This window comes from Trichechus manatus, unplaced genomic scaffold, assembly GCF_000243295.1.
Source record: "Trichechus manatus latirostris isolate Lorelei unplaced genomic scaffold, TriManLat1.0 scaffold00134, whole genome shotgun sequence".
Taxonomy (NCBI): domain Eukaryota; kingdom Metazoa; phylum Chordata; class Mammalia; order Sirenia; family Trichechidae; genus Trichechus; species Trichechus manatus.
Genome location: NW_004444070.1, coordinates 6,784,211 through 6,803,738, shown reverse-complemented (window position 1 = coordinate 6,803,738; position 19,528 = coordinate 6,784,211). Strand labels below are relative to the sequence as shown.

Genomic DNA, 19,528 nt, shown 5'->3' with positions numbered 1-19,528 from the left:
AAGGGCCCTGAGTCCTACCAGTCTGCTCTCCCCTAAAATCAGTCTCAGAGAACTTCAGCCCCCGCTCTCCACTGCGTCACCCTCCCACCCAGCACAGCTCACGGGGTCCAGGCAGGCGGAAGGGACCGGGTGGCAGAGCTGCAGAGCCTGGGCTGCGAAGGGGCCCCTCACCCACAGCTGTCGGGATGCCCAGAGAAGGGCACGCGGATCAGGGAAACTGTAGGACGGCCGTCCCTACCCATGCACCCGCACACACACATATGTACACACACATACACTCACCACCCACACACCACACACACAACACACACATGTAACCACACCACACCTCCAAACACACCACACACACACCATACACACACATCACACACACACCACACACACATCACACACGCGTAACCACACCACACCATACACACACATCACACACACATATCTGCACAACCCCAAATAAACACACCACACATATACACACCACACATATACACACCATGCACACACACACAACACAGACACCATACACACACATCACACACATAACTACACCACACCCCGAAACACACCACACACATCACACCACACATACACTCACCACACATACACACATCACATACATGTAACTACACCACACCCCACAGACAAGCACGCTAATACACCACACACACCACATATACACACCACACACATACACACATACTCCACACAAACCACATATATACACCCACGCAGCACAGACACTACACACACATACACACCACACACTCATATACCCTGGGTTGGATTGCAAAGCCTTTTCTGGACCCCAAAGAAAAACAACTTCAACCCAGTTTCCGCCCAAAGATCCAAATCTCACTCAGCCAGAAATACTGTGGGCTTCAAGGCTGAAGGAGTTAAAAAGCCCCAGAGTAAGAGTCTTCCCCACTATCTACAGGCACATCAAAACCCAACTTTATCTCACATAGTTCTCATGCCAAAGTGTTTCTTGTTCTCTTTATTTCCAGGACATGAAAAGCAAATGCAAACGCAAGGGACAGGAGGCTTCATGTGACTAAACTTTTCAAACTCAAATATCTCTCACACACAGAATTGTCTCATGCGTGAGGGCCAGGAACAGAAACTGTATCTCCTAAAGAAAATGTTTAAGTGGTTACAAAGGGGACCTTTCTCCTTCGGAAGAGCTGCTTCTTGGTGTTGATATTTGAAAAACAGGATTCTTTTTACCATCCAAAAGAGCCATACTTCATGTTCTGGACACGATGCCACAGAACACCACCCCCCACCTGTCAGTCTGTTGTACGGTGGTGGCTTGCGTGTTGCCGTGATGCTGGAAACTACATCACCAGCATTTCAAATACCAACCAGGTCACACATGGTGGACACATTTCGGGGGAGCTTCCAGACTAAGACAGACTAGGAAGAAAGGCCTGGTGATTTGCTTCCAAAAATCAGCCAGTGAAAACCTTAAGGAGCATGACAGAACATTGTCTGACTCGCTTGCTTTGGACAGGTCATCAGGAGGGATCCATCTCTGGAGAAGAGCATCATGTTTGGTGAAGTAGAGGGCCAGCGAGGGCGAGGGAGATGCTGGGTGAGACGGATTGGCACAATAGCCACAAAGATGGACTCAAACGTGCTGTCAAATGTGAGGATGATGCAGGGCTGGCCAACATTTTGTTCTGTTGTACATGGGTTCGCCATGAGTCAGAGTCAATTCAACAGCATCTACCTATCTATCTATCTCATCCATCCACCTATCCACCCACCCACCCACCCACCTAACTCATCCATCCATCCATTCATCCCTTATCCCCCCATGCCTTCATCCATCCCTTCATCCATCCATCCCTCCATCCATTCACCCACCTACCATCCATCCCTCCATCCATCCCTCCAACTCTCCATCCCTTCATCCATCCATCCATCCCTCCATCCATCCCTCCATGCCTCCATCCATTCACACACCCGCCATCCCTCCATCCATCCCTCCATCTATCCCTCCCTCCATCCATCCTTCCACCCACCCACCATCCATCCATTTATCCCATCCATCAATCCACCCATCCATCTATCTACTCATCCATCCATCCATCTATCATCTATTTGTCCCATGGAAGAAAGGGCCCAAAAAACAGCCCATGGATGGACTTGGTGAAAGAGATGATGGGTCTGTGTGCACACAAGAAGGTGGTTTCCGTGCACCCTGGCCTTCCTTCTTCAAGATTTTTGTGGCCAGCCCCCGACAGGAGGAGATGCAAACCGAAAGCAAGGAACCCTCAAACCAATCAAGTCTTCCACCTACAATGGCCCCACCATCAAGCCCTGGAATGGAGATGTCCTGGGAGTAAAACTGGACCCAGGGAGCCCCTTGGTCTGGAGGTGGAGGTCTTCAGTGCTCCCAGACACCAGCGTCATTGGTCCTGGATGGTGCTGACCCCTGGGACATGTCCCTTGGTCCTTTAATGCCAATGTTGACCTTGCTGTTGGCTTTGGGGGTGGAACCGTCTCAGAGCATCACATAAGAGTTGTCACTCATCACAAACGAAAATCCACCCAGGGTGACCACCTCACTGTGTTGAGGGGGCTGGTGAGGATGTTGGCCGGGACCCAGAGCCTCTTCCACCTCTGTCTGTGGGCACAACAGGCCTGTGGTGGGTGCCTCCACCTCGGCCTTGACCAGCTGGGCCACCAGCATCTCCTCCAGGGCACACTCTTCCTCTTCATTCTCCACCTTATTCACATAGGCCATGTTCTCAGTGAACTTGATCCACTCCTGCAGGACAGAACATTCTGGCTCAAATCCCATGAACACACCAAACAGCAAATATGTCTTACTGCAATGCACGCCCCCAAAAATCAACTCTAGTGCATGCAAAATTTTAACATCTTCTTCCTTCCTAACTTCAAAAAAAACAAATTTCAAATCTCCATTTTCCATGCATGGACCCAATGTGTGATCAGTCTAAACCAGTGGCCATGAAGTCAATTCTGACTCACAGCAACCCCATGTGTGTCAGAGTAGAACTGTGCTCCATAGGGTTGCCAACAGCTGATCTTCCCAAAGAAGATCACTAGGCCTTTCTTGCGAGGCACCTCTAGGTGTATTGGAACAGCCATACTCAGCTGTAGCTGAGCACTCAACCATTTGTGCCACCCAAGGAGTTTTTGATTAAATCTACCCTAATGCTAATACCAGCACCAATCTGTCAGTTTGTTGTAATGTGGTGGTTTGTGTGTTGCTGTGATGCTGGAAGCTATGCCACCAGTATTTCCAATACCAGCAGGGTCACCCATGGTGGACAGGTTTCAGCAGAGCTTCCAGACTAAGACAGGTTAGGAAGAAAGGCTTGGAAATCTACTTCTGAAAATCAACCAGTGAAAACTCTATCGATCACAATAGAACGTTGTCTGATGTAGAGCTGGAACAACGGACTAGAGTAGACCAGTGGTGAAGATGGTGCAGGACTGGGCAGCATTTCATTCTGTGGTGCATGGGGTCGCCATGAGTCGGAGCTGACTCAATGGCAACCAACAACACACCGCTAACACGTTCAATCCAGTCGTACAGATATTTGGTTTAAAAGAGGGTACAGGTTTCCCTTGCGAGTAACTGTCATTGTATAGATGCATTTTTGAAGACCTCAGCTTAGCAATAATGTATTTAAAATTACCCCTAAAGACTTCCAAAATACAAATTCTTATGGAATCCAGACTTTCTGGAGCCATAGAGGGTGGATGAACCCCTGAAACTATTGCCCTGAGATAATCTTTAACGCTTAAACCAAAAATATCCCCTGAAGTCTTCTTAAAACCAAACAATGGTTTAGCTTAACTAGTAAAGGATGTCTGCCTTGAGCACTGTGCTCGTTTAAGATCTACCTATATGGGATCAAATTGACAACAGCAACTTGAAAGGTTAGATAGGAAACTTAGGGGATAGGGAGTTTATGTTAATGAGGGGGGAGCAACTCAGAAAAGTAGAATGAGAATGGCTGCACAACTCAAAAAATGTAATCAACGTCACTGAACTGTACGTGGATAAAATGTTGAATTGGCATATGTTCTGCTGTGTATATTCTTAATAAAACCAAAAACCAAACCTGTTGCTATCGAGTCAATTCCAACTCATAGGGACCCTATAGGACAGAGTAGAACTGTCCCACAGGGTTTCCAAGGAGCAACTGGTGGATGAGAACTGCCGACCTTTTGGTTAGCAGCCAAGCTCTTAACTACTGCACCACCAGGGCTCCATATTCTTAATAACAAGAAAAAATAAAATATTTTTAAAAAAAAGAAAACTTTCAAACTGAAATGAGTGAATGAGTAAACCAAGTTTCTCTACCAAGTTTGGTAAGCTGGGTTACTAATTTTGTAATGTGTAGCAAGTTCTGCAGGGAACTTTGCCATCAGAGACATCTTTTGTTATCACAACAGTGTTTAGTTCTTCTAGGTTGCCTCAAAACTGTGTACATGTATGCACAGACAGCAAAAATAGGATGTAAGCACTGTAAAAACAAATTGCATAGTAAATTTTAAATTTAGTTTAAAAATTATAAAGTTCTAAAATTTATACTAAATTTACATTTATTTAAAAAGACAAAAACATCACACCAAAAAGCACCTCTGGACTTGTGAGCCAGGACAACCTGGCCAAAAGTCCAGTGCTGCCCCTTCCCACAGACGGTTGCCAGCTAACATCCTTGGGGATGAGGCAGATTCCTGTGGGAACGCTATTCCCATTGGAACAGAAAATCCCTCTTCTTAGAGATCTTTCCACCAAGCCGATACTACGTTTGCTGTTGTTGTTAGCTGATGACAATTGGCCTCGACTCATGGCAACCCCATGCATGACAGAACAAAACACTGCCTGGTCCTGTGCCATCCCCACCATTGGTTATGAATCAGACCATTGTGATCTATAGGGTTTATCATTGGTTGATTTTCAGAAGTAGAATGCCAGGCCTTTCTTCATAGCCTGTCTTCATCCGGGAGCTCCAGTAAAACCCATTCAGCATCATAGCAACAAACAAACCTCCACTGACAGAGGGGTGGTGGCTTTGCATGAGGTGTACTAGCTGGGAATCAAACCTGGGTCTCCTGCATGGAAAGTGAGATTTCTACCACGGAACCACCATTGTCTCACCATAAGCAACTGAATAACCAACCAAGATAGAGAAGACAAGATAGAGGATGCAAGGTGGAGACAAGATGGAGGGTGGAGACCGGATGGAGGGTGGGGACAGGATGGAGGGTGGGGACAGGATGGAGGATGGAAGGTGGACACAGGATGGAGAGTGGAGACAAGATGGAGGGTGGAGACAGGATGGATGAAGGAGGGTGGAGACAGGATGGAGGGTGGTTACAAGAGTGGGGGTGGATACAAGATGGAGGGTGGAGACAGGATGGAGTATGCACACAAGATGGAGGGTGGACACAGGATGGAGAGTGGAGACAGGGTTGGGGGTGGAGACAGGATGGAGGGTGGAGACAGTGTGGGGGGTGGAGACAAGATGGAGGGTGGACACAGGATGGAGAGTGGAGACAGGATGGAGGGTGGAGACAGGGTGTGGGGTGGAGACAGGATGGAGGGTGGAGACAGGGTGTGGGGTGGAGACAGGATAGGGGGTGGAGACAGGATCGGAGGTGGAGACAGGATGGGGGGTGGAGACAGGATGGAGGGTGGAGACAACATGGAGGGTGGAGACAACATGGAGGGTGGAGACAACATGGAGGGTGGAGACAAGATGGAGGGTGGAGACAAGATGGTGGGTGGAGACAAGATGGAGGGTGGAGGCAAGATGGTGGGTGGAGACAAGATGGAGGGTGGAGGCAAGATGGAGGGTGGACCCAAGATGGAGGGTGGACCCAAGATGGAGGGTGGAGACAGGATGGAAGGTGGTGACATGATGGAGGGTGAAGACAGGAGGGAGGGTGGATATAGGGTGGCGGATGGAGAATGTAATGTATAATATACAATGTTTTATATGTTTAATTATATACGTATATAATTTATATAATTTTTTTCTTTGTACTTGCCATTCACTTGGCAGCAACTAACCACAATAATAATAGGCGCGCCTTCTCAGTCGAGAAAAGAGAAGGAAGAGAAGGCAAAGCAAGATCACCATTACCTGGAAGTTCCCTCTGTGGTCCTCAAAGAGCCCGGGAAAGGTGAATTTTGGGTCTGGCACGCTGGGTATGAGGAAGTTCTTCACTCTGAAATGAGCACGGAGAGTCTGGCCAGACAGGCTGACAGCCCGAGATGGCTCTGGGCCGTTTGTGGGGTACAGAACCCCAGAGAGGGGCCGAGGATGCTACAGATCTGCTCCCTGGCGACTCAGCACCCGGGCCTCCAAGTTTAAGGTGGTCGCTCTCCTCAATCTGCCCAGACTGTCCCCAGGCTCTCTGCGTCCACTTGATGCCCCTGCTGCAGTGTGGTGTCTGAGACAAGGAGCCACGTTCTTTGTATAGTATGAACCAGTTTCCAGAGTAGAATTGTGCTCCACAGGGTCTTCAGTGGCTGATTTTCAGAAGTAGGTCACCAGGCCTTTCTTCTGAGGCACTGGGAGGACTCGAACCTCCAGTCTTTTGACTAGCAGCCAAGAAAGTTAACTGTTTGCACTGTCCCAAAAAAAAAAAAAAAAAACCCTTTGCCGTCGTGAAGTCGATTCCGACTCATGGCAACCCTCTAGGACAGAGTAGAACTGCCCCCATAAGGTTTCCAAGGAGCGGCTGGTGGATATGAACTGCCAACCATTTGGTTAGCGGCTGCGGTCCTAACCACTGCACTAGGAGGCACTGTCCAGGGTCTCCTGAAAACCAGTTGCCATTGAGTTGATTCTGACTCATGTCACGCCCATGTGTGTCAGAGCAGAACTGTGCTCCACAGGGTTTTCAATGGCTGATTTTTTGGAAGCAGATCTCCAGGCCTTTCTTCCAAGGCACCTCTGGGTGGACTTGAACCTCCAACCTTTCATTTAGCAGCCGAGGATATTCACCCTTTGCACCACCCAGAGGCTCCTTGCACAGTACACATTGTTTCTTCCAAATGGATGTTAGTTATCTTCAATTCGTGGCTTTCACCTCTCATTTTGAACAGGGGGTTCCCTTGAAGACCGGGCAAGTGTGGGCTTTTTCCAAGAAAGGGGCCCCTCAGTTTCCCCCTCTGTGGCTGACTTTAACATTCAAACACCAGCCTCGTCAGCAGATGCTGTGCCTAACTGCTTGGTCTCCTGGCACCCAAGGCTCTTATCTGATTGCCTCATTTCCTCCCTTGCTGAGTGTGACATTGGCAGTATTCGTCTGAGCTGGTAAAAGAGATGGAAGCAGACTGAAGGGCATGCCCCCACGTGCAAGAGACGAAATGCAGCCCGAAACCACACCGCGAAGTGTTTGAAGTTGGCTAACTCAGCCTAGCTCAGACCCAACGTGATTCCTCTGGAGTGGAGGTCCGTCTTTCTCTCCTTGTCTCTCGGCTTGCTGCTATGGAAACCTGATCCCAAGAAACAAAGATGGCACCCGCAGTACGGGACATGAACAGCCTCCAATGTCACGGACAGCCAAATGCTTACGCTTCAGTTAAGCTTAAATAGAAGTGGAAGCCAAACCAAAAACCAAACTCATTGCCGTCGAGTCGATTCCAACTCATAGTGACCCTGTAGGACAGAGTAGAACTGCCCCGTAGGGTTTCCAAAGAGCGACTGGTGGATTCAAACTGCTGACCTTTTGGTTAGCACCCTGAGCTCTTAACCACTGCACCACCAGGGCTCCAGAAATGGTAACAGTATTGGTTAAAATGTCATATGGAAGGTAAAAAAAGAAAGAGAGAGAGAGAACTACTCGATATAATATTTTTTAAAAGTTCTCATATGGCCTTAAAGAGTATATAGCTTTGCCTTGTCTGTAAAGTACAGACAAAACCTGAGAAGCTTTCTTATACAGCTCTTCTTGCTTCCTTCTCCAAATTGCCCATTGTAACTGATCTTAATCAAAATTAAAATATATTTTTAGCTTCTGTTACACGCAAAGAAGTAGCGACTCAGCATCCGGGTCCCCAGGTTTAAGGTGGTCGTTCTCCTCAATCTGCCCAGACCGTCCCCAGGCTCTCTGCATCCACGTGATGCCTCTGCTGAAGTGTGTTGTCTGAGACAAGGAGCCACGTTCTTTGTATAGTGTGAACCAGTTACCAGTTTCCAGAGTAGAATTGTGCTCCACAGGATTTTCAGTGGCTGATTTTCAGAAGTAGGAAAGACACAGCACAGTCAGGCTCTGTGTCTGAAACAAGCTAACCCTCTACTGGAGCCCTGGTAGCACAGTAGTTAAGAACTTGGCTATTAACCAAAAGGTTGGCAGTTCCAATCCCCCAGCTGCTCCTTGAAAACCTTATAGGGCAGTTCTACTCTCTACTATAGGGTTGCTAAGAGTCAGAATCTACTCGACCGCAACGGGTTTGGTTTGGTTTAACCCTCTGTAGGAGTCCCTGGGTGGAACAAACAGTGAACATGTTCAGCTGCTAACCGAAAGGTGGGAGGTTTGAGTCCATCCAGAGGTGCCTCAGAAGAAAGGCCTAGTGATCTACTTCCTTTTGAAAAGTGAGCCATTGAAAACCCTGTGGAGCACAGTTCTACTTTGACATACAAGGGGTCACCGTGAGTCAGGGTCGACTCCACGGCAACTTTTCTGAAATAATATTCCTGATATCCCTGCGTCTTTAGCATTATCTGGAGCCCTGGTGGCACAGTGGATAAGTGCTTGTCTGCTAACCAAAATGTTGCCAGTTTGAATCCCCAGACGCTCCTTGGAAATCCTATGGGGCCGTTGTACTCCGTCTTGCAGGGTCACTATGAGTTGGAATCAACTCGACAGCACAGGGTTTGGTTTTTTGGTTTTCTGGTCTGCCCTGGGGAGCCCCAGTGATGCAGTGGTTAAGAGCTCGGCTGCTAACCGAAAGGTCAGCAGTTCAAATCCACCAGCGGTTCCTTGGAAACCCCGTGGGCCGTTCTGCTCCTTCCTTTAGAGTCACTATGAGTCAGAATCGACTCAACAGCAACGGGTTAGCATTATCTGCCTCTCACATTTCATTTGCTGTTGGCAACAAAGCGGGCAGTGGTGGGGGCATCAGACTCAGCCAAATCACCCTACCAGGCAATCGGTCTTTCTTCCAACTTCGTGGACATGCTGTAACCAAAGCCGGCTGCCCACGTGGTTAGGAGACCAGCAGGGTGGTCCTTACCTATGTCGTTCCCACAGCAGCAGAAGAAGAACACACACCGTGAGGAGCGCCACCAGGCTAGAGATTAAGACAAACTGTGGGAAGTGCGTTTCCTCCTGCTGGCACGCATCTAAAACAAAAAACAAAAAAGGAGGACGGCTGTAAGTTTTCAACCTGGCACTGGAACTCACCCTGCCCATATTATTTTCATTTATAAAGATCAGCATTAGCAAAACTTCATCGCTGTGGGGAATTTTTTTTTTGTATTATTTTTACTGGATTTTAGATGAAAGTTTACAGAGCATACTAGTTTCTCTTTAAAAAATTAGTACAAGTATTGTTTAGTGACATTGGTTAACAACCCCATGACCTGTCAGCACTGTCCCCTCTTGACCTTGGGTTCTCCATTACCAGCTTTCCTGTCCCCTCCCGCCTTCTCGTCCTTGTCCCTGGGCTGGTGTGCCCCTTTAGTCTTGTTTTGTTTTATGGGCCTGTCTAATCTTTGGATGAAGGGTGAACTTCAGGAGTGACTTCAGTACTGAGCTGAAACGGTGTCCTGGGGCCATACTCTGGGGGTTTCTCCAGTCTCTGTCAGACCAGGAAGTCTGGTCTTTTTTTGTGAATTAGAATTTCGTTCTCCATTTTTCTCCAGCTCTGTCGAGGACCCTCTGCTGTGATCCCTGTCAGAGCAGTCACTGGCGGTAGCCGGGCACCATCTAGTTGTGCTGGACTCAGTCTGGTGGAGACTGTGGGTGGTAGTTATGCTTCAAGAATCCTTTGGACAGATCTGTGTGTGGGAAATACCTTAGCAAGGAGATGAAGTGAGTCTACAGACAGGCACACACCGCGCTGCCACCCCTTCGGGGTGGTGTCGGCTCAACCCACTGCCCCGGGAGCCTGCTGTTGCCAGGGGCATGTAGGGGATGTTGGCCTTGCTTTTGGCAGTTGGTGGCCAAGAGAGATTTTAGGACCCTGAGTTCCCCGTTGCCCTCTGGGTAAACGCCTGCTAGGATGTTCCTCAGGCATGGAGATGTCCACTGAAGACACGTGAAGGATGGGAGGCTAGAGGAGAAGGATGTCACTCACCCCAAAAGGATTCATAGTTTGCACACCCAGGGACGCCTTGCACAACATGAAAGATAGCTAACCAGCGGGCATCCATATTGTGAAAATCATTGATTTCACTGCTCATTTTGAATAGAAGCTTCCCTTGAAGACAGGGCAGGTGTTGGCTCTTTCCAAGAAGGGCGCCCCTCAGTTTTCCCCTGGGGATGACTTGGGCTCTGAATTCAAACACCAGATGCCCCACGATGCTGTGTCTTGCTGCCTGCCCTCAAGGCAGTCAACGCCCTTATCTGATGGATTCATTTCCCCTCACTCGCTGAGCTTGATGCTGGTAGCATTTATTTGAGCTGGTAAAAGAAATGGAAGTGGGCTGGAGAGACACACCTGATTTGTAAGAGATTAAATGAAGAATGTGCCGTAGCCCTGTGTTAAACTACACCAGGAAGCATTTGAGGTTGGCAGTTTGGTCATGGGACAGGCATCTGCTGGTGATCTGCTGAAGGTCAGCCAAGCCCGTGTGGGGTCCCAGGAGCAGAAAGATGAGCAAAGCATGACCCTTCCCTCAAAGAACTGGACCTAAGGATGCCATATAGCATCCTGTTTGCAGGGGCCCAACCCAAGTCCGTTGTTCTTTTTCAGCTGCATGTTCACGTGTCCATTGGGCATCTCAGCGTTGATGTCCTCCAGGAACCTCAGAGTGAATTTATCCAAAATGGTGCTGCTTCTCCACCAAACCCTCTTTTCCTTGGTCATTCCCTGTGGGAAGCCCCACCGTCCGCTCAAGCTAAAGCCTGGAGCTATCCCTGACATCCTCCTCCACCCTGTGAGCGGGCAATCTTTCCTAACAGCACCTGAGCATTGCGGCACTCTGCTCCCAATGGCTTTATCCTGATCCGAAAGCCCTTCTTGGTCTGGTTCTGTTCTCACCCTCCTCCATCCATCGTCTGCCCAGCCATGGCTTGAGATATGGTGACAGAAGGCTGAGCAAAGGGATAGATGGATGCCAACCTTCCTCTGGTATAAAACTCTGGGTTCTGTTTCTTCTCTCTCCCCTCATCCCCTTTTTGGAAATGCTACTTCTGTTTATACATGCAACCAGCCACCCACTCATCCATACAACTGTGCCTCTATCCATCTATCCCTTCACCCATCCATACACTCATCTACCTATCCACCCACCTGTCCACTCACAGTCTTTCACCTACCCATCTAACCACCAACCCATCTACCCATGCAACTATCCATCCATTCATCCATTTTTTCACCTACTCATCCAACCACCCATGCATCCAGCCACCCGTTTACTCATCCATCCATCCACCCACCCGTGTATCCACCCATTCTTTCACCTGCCCATCCACCCTCTCATACATACATCCACCCATCCATCCCTTCTTTCACCTGCCCATTCAGCCACTCATTTACTTATCTGTCTGTCCACCCATCCATCCACCTACCCATCTATCCATCCATTTTTTCACCTATTCATCCAGCCATACACACACCATCCAGCCACCCATTTACTCATCCATCTATCCACCCATCCACCTACCTATCCATCCACCTACCCATCCATCCATCCATCCATTCTTCACCTACCTATCCAGCCACTCATTTACTCATCCGTCTATTCACCCATCCACCTACCTATCCATCCACCTACCCACCCATCCATCCGTCCATCCATTCTTCACCTACCCATCCAGCCACCCATTTACTCATCCATCTATTCACCCATCCACCTACTTATCCATCCACCTACCCATCCAGCCAGCCAGCCTGCCACCCATTTACTCATCCATCTATTCACCCATTCACCCATCCATCCCTCCACCTACCCATCCATTCATCCATTTTTTCACCTATTCATTCAGTCACCCACCCACCCTCCAGCCACCCATTTACCTGTCCGTCCATCCTTTCACCTACCCATTCATCCATCTATCCTTTTACCTACCCGTCCGTCCACCCCCTTACTCATCCATCCACCCACCCATCCATCCTCTCCATCCATCCTTCAGTCCATCATCCATTCATCCCGCCACCCTTTCACCTACTCATCTACCCAGCCAGCCATGCAGTGTATATTTACAGAGCTTCTATCATGGATGCAAATCCACATAGACTGGAGTCTGAAGCCCAGCTTCTCAATTAACTAACTGTGTGTCCTTGGGCAAATCATTTTACTTAATTTTATCATCAACAAAATCATACTACTATAACAGCATTGAAGCCTTATTTCAAAGATAAGAGCTAATTTATATAGCAACTGGTACAAATCAGGCTTTTAGTAAATGATACTTGTTATTACTGTTGCTGTGTTCCTAGAAGTAAAAAAAAAAAAAAAAATTATAATTAGCTCAGTGAGGAAGGCTGCCTGCAGAGAGAAACACTGAGAGAAATCACTTTCAGATTCAAGTTTGGAATTGAGATCATTCATGGTTTTTGCTCATCGTCCAGTGGTGCCCCAACCCCTGCCCTCCCTGGCTGTGTAACAAACATCACCTTTCCGCTCTCCCCCCTGCCAGTGGGTCACTTCCGACCAGTCACTGGGGTACGTCTCTGAGCCGTATCTGGACTCCATGGTTTTCACTCTGGCGCGGAAATAGTAGCATTTATCAGCATCTAAGTTTTCTACGGTAATGCTGCAGGTTTTCTGCTCTGTAGACTGCAGAAAAAATAGACACGGTGAGGGGTGACGTGACCTAGCCTTCTTATCTTAGCACCAGCGACTCACACACGACTCCTGCTACAGGCATTCGTTCACATTCCATTGATTCCCATCCTTCCTGCACCCACGTCTTCACACCCCCTCAACAAAAACACAACGACAAAATCCTCGACCCTCTCCTCCCTACCAAAAATCCTTTGTAACAAATACTACTGCAGAAGGTTTTGAGGAATGACTTAGTGACAAGTACTTCCTTTTAAGAAAATAAATGGTTTGTTATGATTATAAAAGTTAACACTTTTATTTCAGAGAATTTAGCAAATAATAAAGGCAAAAGGAGAACCTTAAAAAATAAAATGAAAACCTTTCTTTTTAAAATGTGGGACAGAGCTCAAATTCTTGTAAAGTCCGGACTTGGACTGCTTGAGACTAGAGGACTCCCTAAGACGGTCGCCCTGAGATACGCTTTAAACCTTGAACTGAAACTACCCCCTGAGGTCACCTTCTAGCTATATAACAGATTGGCTCATAAAATAAAGACTATCATCTGTGAATACTGTGCTCCTTTAAAAAAAAAACATCTATATGAGAAAAAAAAAAAAAAAAAAACCCATTGCCGTCTAGTTGATTCCAACTCATAGTGACCCTATAGGACAGAGTAGAACTGCCCCATAGGGTTTCCAAAGAGCAGCTGGTGGACTTGAATGGTTGACCATTTGGTTAGCAGAAGTAGCTCTTAACCACTGTGCCACCAGGGCTAAATTACTCTAAAGCAAAGATGAGAAGGTAAGGAGAGAGAGAAACCAGATTATTGGAAAAGATAAGGGGAGAGAGAAAACAGATTATTGGAAAAGAAACAACCAGAAAGGAATCAATGAGAACGTTAACACGTTGTAAAAATGTAACGAACGTCACTGAATAATGTGTGTAGTAATTCTTAAACGAGAACTAAATTTGCTGTGCAAACTTTCACGAAAAACACATAAAATGTTATTTAAAAAAAAAAAAACTTTTCTTATTTTAGCTCCAAGATATGGGCACCATGAACAAGCTGATGTTGTCTATTTCCTCCCAGGAGTACTCATAATGAAAACGGGGTCGGGGTCGCATTGTTCATGAAACTGTGTATCTTTTGTAAAGCAACGTTTTACCATATGCAATTTCTCCTGTTACTAAATATTCATCAATGTGGTTGTTGTTATTAGTTGGGGTAGAGTCTGCCGTGACTCATGATGACCCCATGCACAACAGAACAAAATACTCCCTAACCTTGCTCCATCCCCATGATCGGCTGTGGACTGGACTACCAGATACCTGAAGCATTGATATTGACATAAATTTCATTTTTCCATTGAGCCTGTTCACAAGCTCAAATCCCAGACTTGCACCCCTGTGTTTTAAACACAAAGGAGGTGCCTGTTCCAAGGAGTGATTTCCCAATTGAATACAGATTGAATTGTGTACCCCCCAAAATGTGTGTTGGAATCCTCGTGCCCTTACCTGTGGATGTACTCCTATTGTTTGGAAATAGTGTCTTCTTTCTTATACTAATTAGCTCATGGGGTGGGAGGTGGGTTCTAAATCTAATCACTTCTGAGTTAGAAAACGAGCAGATTAGACACAGAGGCACAGAGGTGCTATTTGGGGACACAGGCATATTTATCTATAAGGCAGGAACTCCAAGGATTGCCAGCTACCAGAAGGTGAAGTAGACAAAGAAGGACCCCCACCTAGAGCCACACCATGAGTTTAGACTTCTTGTCTCCTGAATTATGAGAAAATAAATTTCTGTTGTTACTCACTTGTGGTATTTCTGTTACAACAGCACTAGGGAACTGAGACCAGAGGGCACAAGGGAAAGCCATGAGTGACTGAATGAACAATCAGACATTGACTAGAACATATACAAAAACACAACTGACCCACAGCCTGCACCAACCAGCCTAGGAAGCCAAACAACAGTCCCTGTAACAATGAGCCCAAAATGGCCAAGATCTGATTTATAACTGAACCCGTTGTCATCCAGTCAATTCCGACTCATAGAGACTCTACAGGACAGAGTAGAAATTCCCTGTAGGGTTTCCAAGGCTGTAAATCTTTATGGAAGCAGATTGTCACATCTAAGCAGCCAAATGCTTTAACCACTGCACCACCAGAGCTCCTTGATTAATAACTGACAGCTCACTTAATGTTTGTCCTCGCTTCCAACATAAGTCCAATCAGAGAAACTCAAATGCACTCCCCTAACCAATCACATAGGAGCCCTGGTGGCATAGTGGTTAAGAGCTCAGGCTGCTAACTAAAAGGTCGGCAGTTCAAATCCATCAGCTGCTCCTTGGAAACCCTATGGGGCAGTTCTACTCTGTCCTATGGGGTCGCTATGCATCAGAATTGACTCGACAGCAATGGTTTGGTTTTTTATTTTGGTAGCCAATAACATAGGAGCCCTGCTGGTGCAGTGATTAAGAGCTGTGGCTGCTAACCAAAAGATCAGAAGTTTGAATCCACCAGCTGCTCCTTAGTAACCCTGTGGGGCAGTTGTACTCTGTCCCATAGGGTTGTTATGAGTCAGAATGGACCCGGAGGCAATGTTTTTTTTAACCAATAACATAAAACAACCCACTTCTAGTTAGCCCACCTCCAGCTTCCCCATGGCAACGGCGTCCGTTCGGGGTGCACTGGAAGCCTTGCCTCTGTTCCCCTGGAAAGCTCTGCCTTTGAAATTCTGCCAAACACAAGTGACGTTGGCCGACTCTCTTGTTACAGCAAGCTCTCAACACATCGTCTTGTTTGTTCTTATTTAGGTGGTGTTTGTCGATGGCCACAGTCGAGTGGGATTAGGTATCAGTCACAAACGAAAGATGGGACGAAGCGCAGTGGGGTCCAGACAGAAGGGAAAGGCGGTCTTGGGGGAAACACTGAACCCCACAAGAACAGCATTTGGGGAACTGTCTTAACCATCCAGTACTGCTACAACGCAAACACCAAGGGGGTGGCTTTAACAAACAGAGCTTTACTCTCTCACAGTTGAGGAGACGAGAAGAGAAACTCAAGGCACTGGTTCCAGGAGAAGGGTTTCTGTCTCTGTCAGCTCTGGGGGGAAGGTCCTTGTCTCAGCTTCTGTAACGTTCTTACCACAGTTCCCTGGTGATCTCCATGTGGTATCTCTCTTCCCCCATCTGTGTTTGCTTTTCTCTGTGGCTAATCTGGAGCCCTGGTGGCGCAGTGGTTAAGAGCTTGGCTGCTAACCAAAAGGTCAGCAATTGGAATCCACTAGCCACTCCTTGGAAGCCCTGTGGGGCAGCTCTACTCTGTCCTATAGGGTTGCTATGAGTTGGACGGCAACGGGTTTGGTTTTCTGGTTTTGTGTCTGTCTTGGTCATCTAGTGCTGCTCTAACAGAAATACCACAAGCAGATGGCTTTATCAAAGAGGCATTTATTCTCTCACAGTCCAGTAGGCTACAAGTCCAAAGTCAGGGCATCAGCTCTAGGAGAAGGCTTTCTCTCTCTGTCAACTCCGGGGGAAGGTCCTTGTCATCAATTTTCCCCTGGTCTAGGAGCTTCTCAACACAGGGACCCTGGGTCCAAAGGACATCTGCTCCCAGCACTGCTTTCTGGATGGTATGGGGTTCCCATGTGTCTCTGCTTGCTTCTCTCTTTTATATCTCAAAATAAATTGGCTTAAGACACTATCCAATCCTATAGACCTCATCAGTATAACTGCTGCTAATCCATCTTATTAGATCGTAGTGATCGAATTTACAACACAGAAGGAAATCACATCAGATTACAAAATGGTACACAATTACACAATACTGGGAATTATGACCCAACCAAGTTGACAGATATTTCTGGGGGACACAATTCAATCCATGACTGTGCCTAATCTGCTCCTTTTATATCTCAGAGGAGGTTGACTTAAGACACTCCCTACACTAATATTATCTCATTAACAAAACAAAGAAAACCTATTTCCAAATGGGATTGCAACCACAGGTCCAGGGGTTAGGATTTACAACACATATTTTGGGGGACACAGTATGATCCATAGCAGGTGTGAACACCCCATCCCTGAGAGCACTCCACAGGACTCACCTCCCACTTGAAGTCAAAGTCACTCCTGTACTGGACTTCATATAGAAGCCCCTTGTAGGAAAGGTTGGAACACGTAACGGTGACGGCCTCCTGTTGCCACAGGAAGTTCAAGTCTTCTGGAGACTTTGGTTTCACTAAGATGGAAAAAAGACCAAAGAAGAACTGATACCTTTGAATTACGGTGTTGGTGAAGAATATTGAATATACCACGGGCTGCCAGAAGAACGAACAAGTCTGTCTTGGAAGAAGTACAGCCAGAAGGCTCCTTGGAAGGGAGGATGGTGAGACTACATCTCAAATACTTTGGACATATTATCAGGAGGGACCAGTCCCTGGATAAGGACATCATGCATGGTAAGGCAGAGGGTCAGCGAAAGAGAGGAAGACCCTCAGCAAGATGGATTGACACAGTGGCTGCCACAATGGGCTCAAGCATAACAACAATTGTGCAGATGGCGCAGGACCGGGCCGTGTTTCATTCTGTTGTACGTGGGGTCGCTATGAGTCGGAACCGATTCCATGGCACCTAACAACGTATCAACAAGAAGGAAAACCAGTCGAACCATCACCTCCTTGACAAGACAAACATGTCACCTCTTGAAAACCAGTGTTCTAACTACTTCCTCACCACATTCTATTAATAGCTGTAACAGTGGACTGGAGCGTACCCATGATTGTGAGGGTAGCACAGGACCAGGCAATGTTTTCTTCTATTGTGCATGAGGTCACCATGAGTCGGAACTGACTTGGCAACTAACAGCAGCAACACTTCCTTCTGCCTCCATCAACCCTTTCTTTAAGGGGTATCCTTACTACCTCGGGGGAATTTTTGGTTTACTTCTCTTTCTTACCTTTAACCAACCAGTTGCCATTGAGTCTATTCCAACTCATGGCCACCCCGTGTGTGTCAGAGTAGAACTGTATTCCATAGAGTTTTCAATGGATGATTTTTCAGAGATAGATGACCTGGCCTTTCTTCTGAGGCACCTCTGGGTGGACTCCAACCTCCAACCTTTTGGTTAGGAGCCGAGCACATTAACCCTTTGCACCACCCAGGGACCCCTCATTACCTTTAGAGTGAGTTTTTAGCCTGGGATTTGAAGACCTGTCGGTGTATTATGGAAGAAACCCTTTCAAACTGCATGAAAAACTCCTGTACATGGACACCTATGAGTGATTTATTAAGTAGGGGTCAGTAGCTCCCATCAGATTCTGAAGGGACTCTGTGACCCCTCCCCACGAAAAGAACCATTGCTTTACAGAATTCTAGAATGAAGAGTAAATATCATAGAGAGAGAGCCTTAGTACATGTGTGCAGTTCTTCCTCACTCAAGATTGACCAAAAAAAAAAAAAAATCAATTGCCATCAAGTGTTACTGCTCCATAGGGTTTTCTTAGCTGGGATCTTTACAGAAACAGATGAGCAGACCTTTCTTCAGTGATGTCACTGTGTGGGTTTGAACTGCCAACCTTTAGGATAGTTGTAATTAGGTGCTGTGGAATTGATTCCGACTCGTAGTGACCCCATATACACCAAAACAAAACACTGCCTGGTCCTGCGCCATGCTCACAATTGTTGTTATGCTTGAGCCCATTGTTGCAGCCACTGTGTCAGTCCACCTCATTGAGGGTCTTCCTCTTCTTCGCTGACCCTCTAATTTACCAAGCATGATGTTCTCCTCCAGGGACTGGTCTCTCCTGACAACACGTCCAAAGTAAGTTGAGCGCAAAATGTTTGCACTACCCAGGGACCTCTCAAGATTGACTCCGGCTCTGAAGGGCGCTTAAGAAAAAACAAAGGGACGGAAATCAGCTGGAAGTAAGAGAGTGTTTCTCTCTCTCTCTGTGGGGTTGGGGGGTGGTTACCATTTCTCAAATCACAGCCTTCACAGGGTCATCTGGTTTTCACCATTGGACATCCAAGATCCCCCTGTCAATGGGGCTGCATCCGGCAGTTGTGTCAAGATGGACCTTCTAGAAACGTCCATCTCTTCCCTGTTGGGGTCAGGGAGGATGCCCCCCCACAATCAGCTCCCCTCGGGGTGAGTGGGCAATGAGCCCCTCGCTCAGAACTCACAGTAGTCACTGATCCACACACTACGTTTGAGAAGAGCACTGGTTTTGTTGCACAAAGAGAGCTCGAGTATAACGTCTCTGGCCCCATCCTCGTCCGGCTCCACCTCCAAGACGCAGCCTGAGGCATAGCCTTGGTCAAGGGTATAGTTTTGACATTTGCTCCGTGCAGCACCACCTCTGAATCTGTGGTGAGAGAAAGGGGACCGTTTAGCCAAGAGCCATCTTTAAGACACCGTCTTAACAGGTCCATTGCCCATTCCCTCTCTCCAAACCCCGGTCACAGAGGAGATCCGATCCCCTTCCTCCCTCTCTCCAGGGGCTCTCGCTCACAGCCATACAGCGACCTTTCCGCACAGAAAAAGGATCCCTTCTTTCAGATGCTTAAAGCCCTCGAAAGACTCTCATGGGGGGG

The 19,528-nt window shown here is 47.4% G+C and overlaps 1 protein-coding gene across 1 annotated transcript in view; it reads right to left on the bottom strand.

Annotated features, from left to right (window-relative positions):
• Positions 1-2,066: 2,066 nt before the first annotated feature.
• The window catches only part of CRLF2 (cytokine receptor like factor 2), a 39,244-nt gene continuing 21,782 nt past the window's right edge, over positions 2,067-19,528 (bottom strand). Inside the window, exons 3-8 of the mRNA XM_004385215.2 lie at positions 19,118-19,299; positions 17,041-17,174; positions 12,779-12,941; positions 9,230-9,338; positions 6,129-6,213; positions 2,067-2,770 (exon numbers count right to left, since the gene is read on the bottom strand). Of these exons, the coding sequence (XP_004385272.1) occupies positions 2,504-2,770; positions 6,129-6,213; positions 9,230-9,338; positions 12,779-12,941; positions 17,041-17,174; positions 19,118-19,299 (940 nt within the window). The 3' untranslated portion in view covers positions 2,067-2,503. The remainder of the gene's footprint in view (positions 2,771-6,128; positions 6,214-9,229; positions 9,339-12,778; positions 12,942-17,040; positions 17,175-19,117; positions 19,300-19,528) is intronic.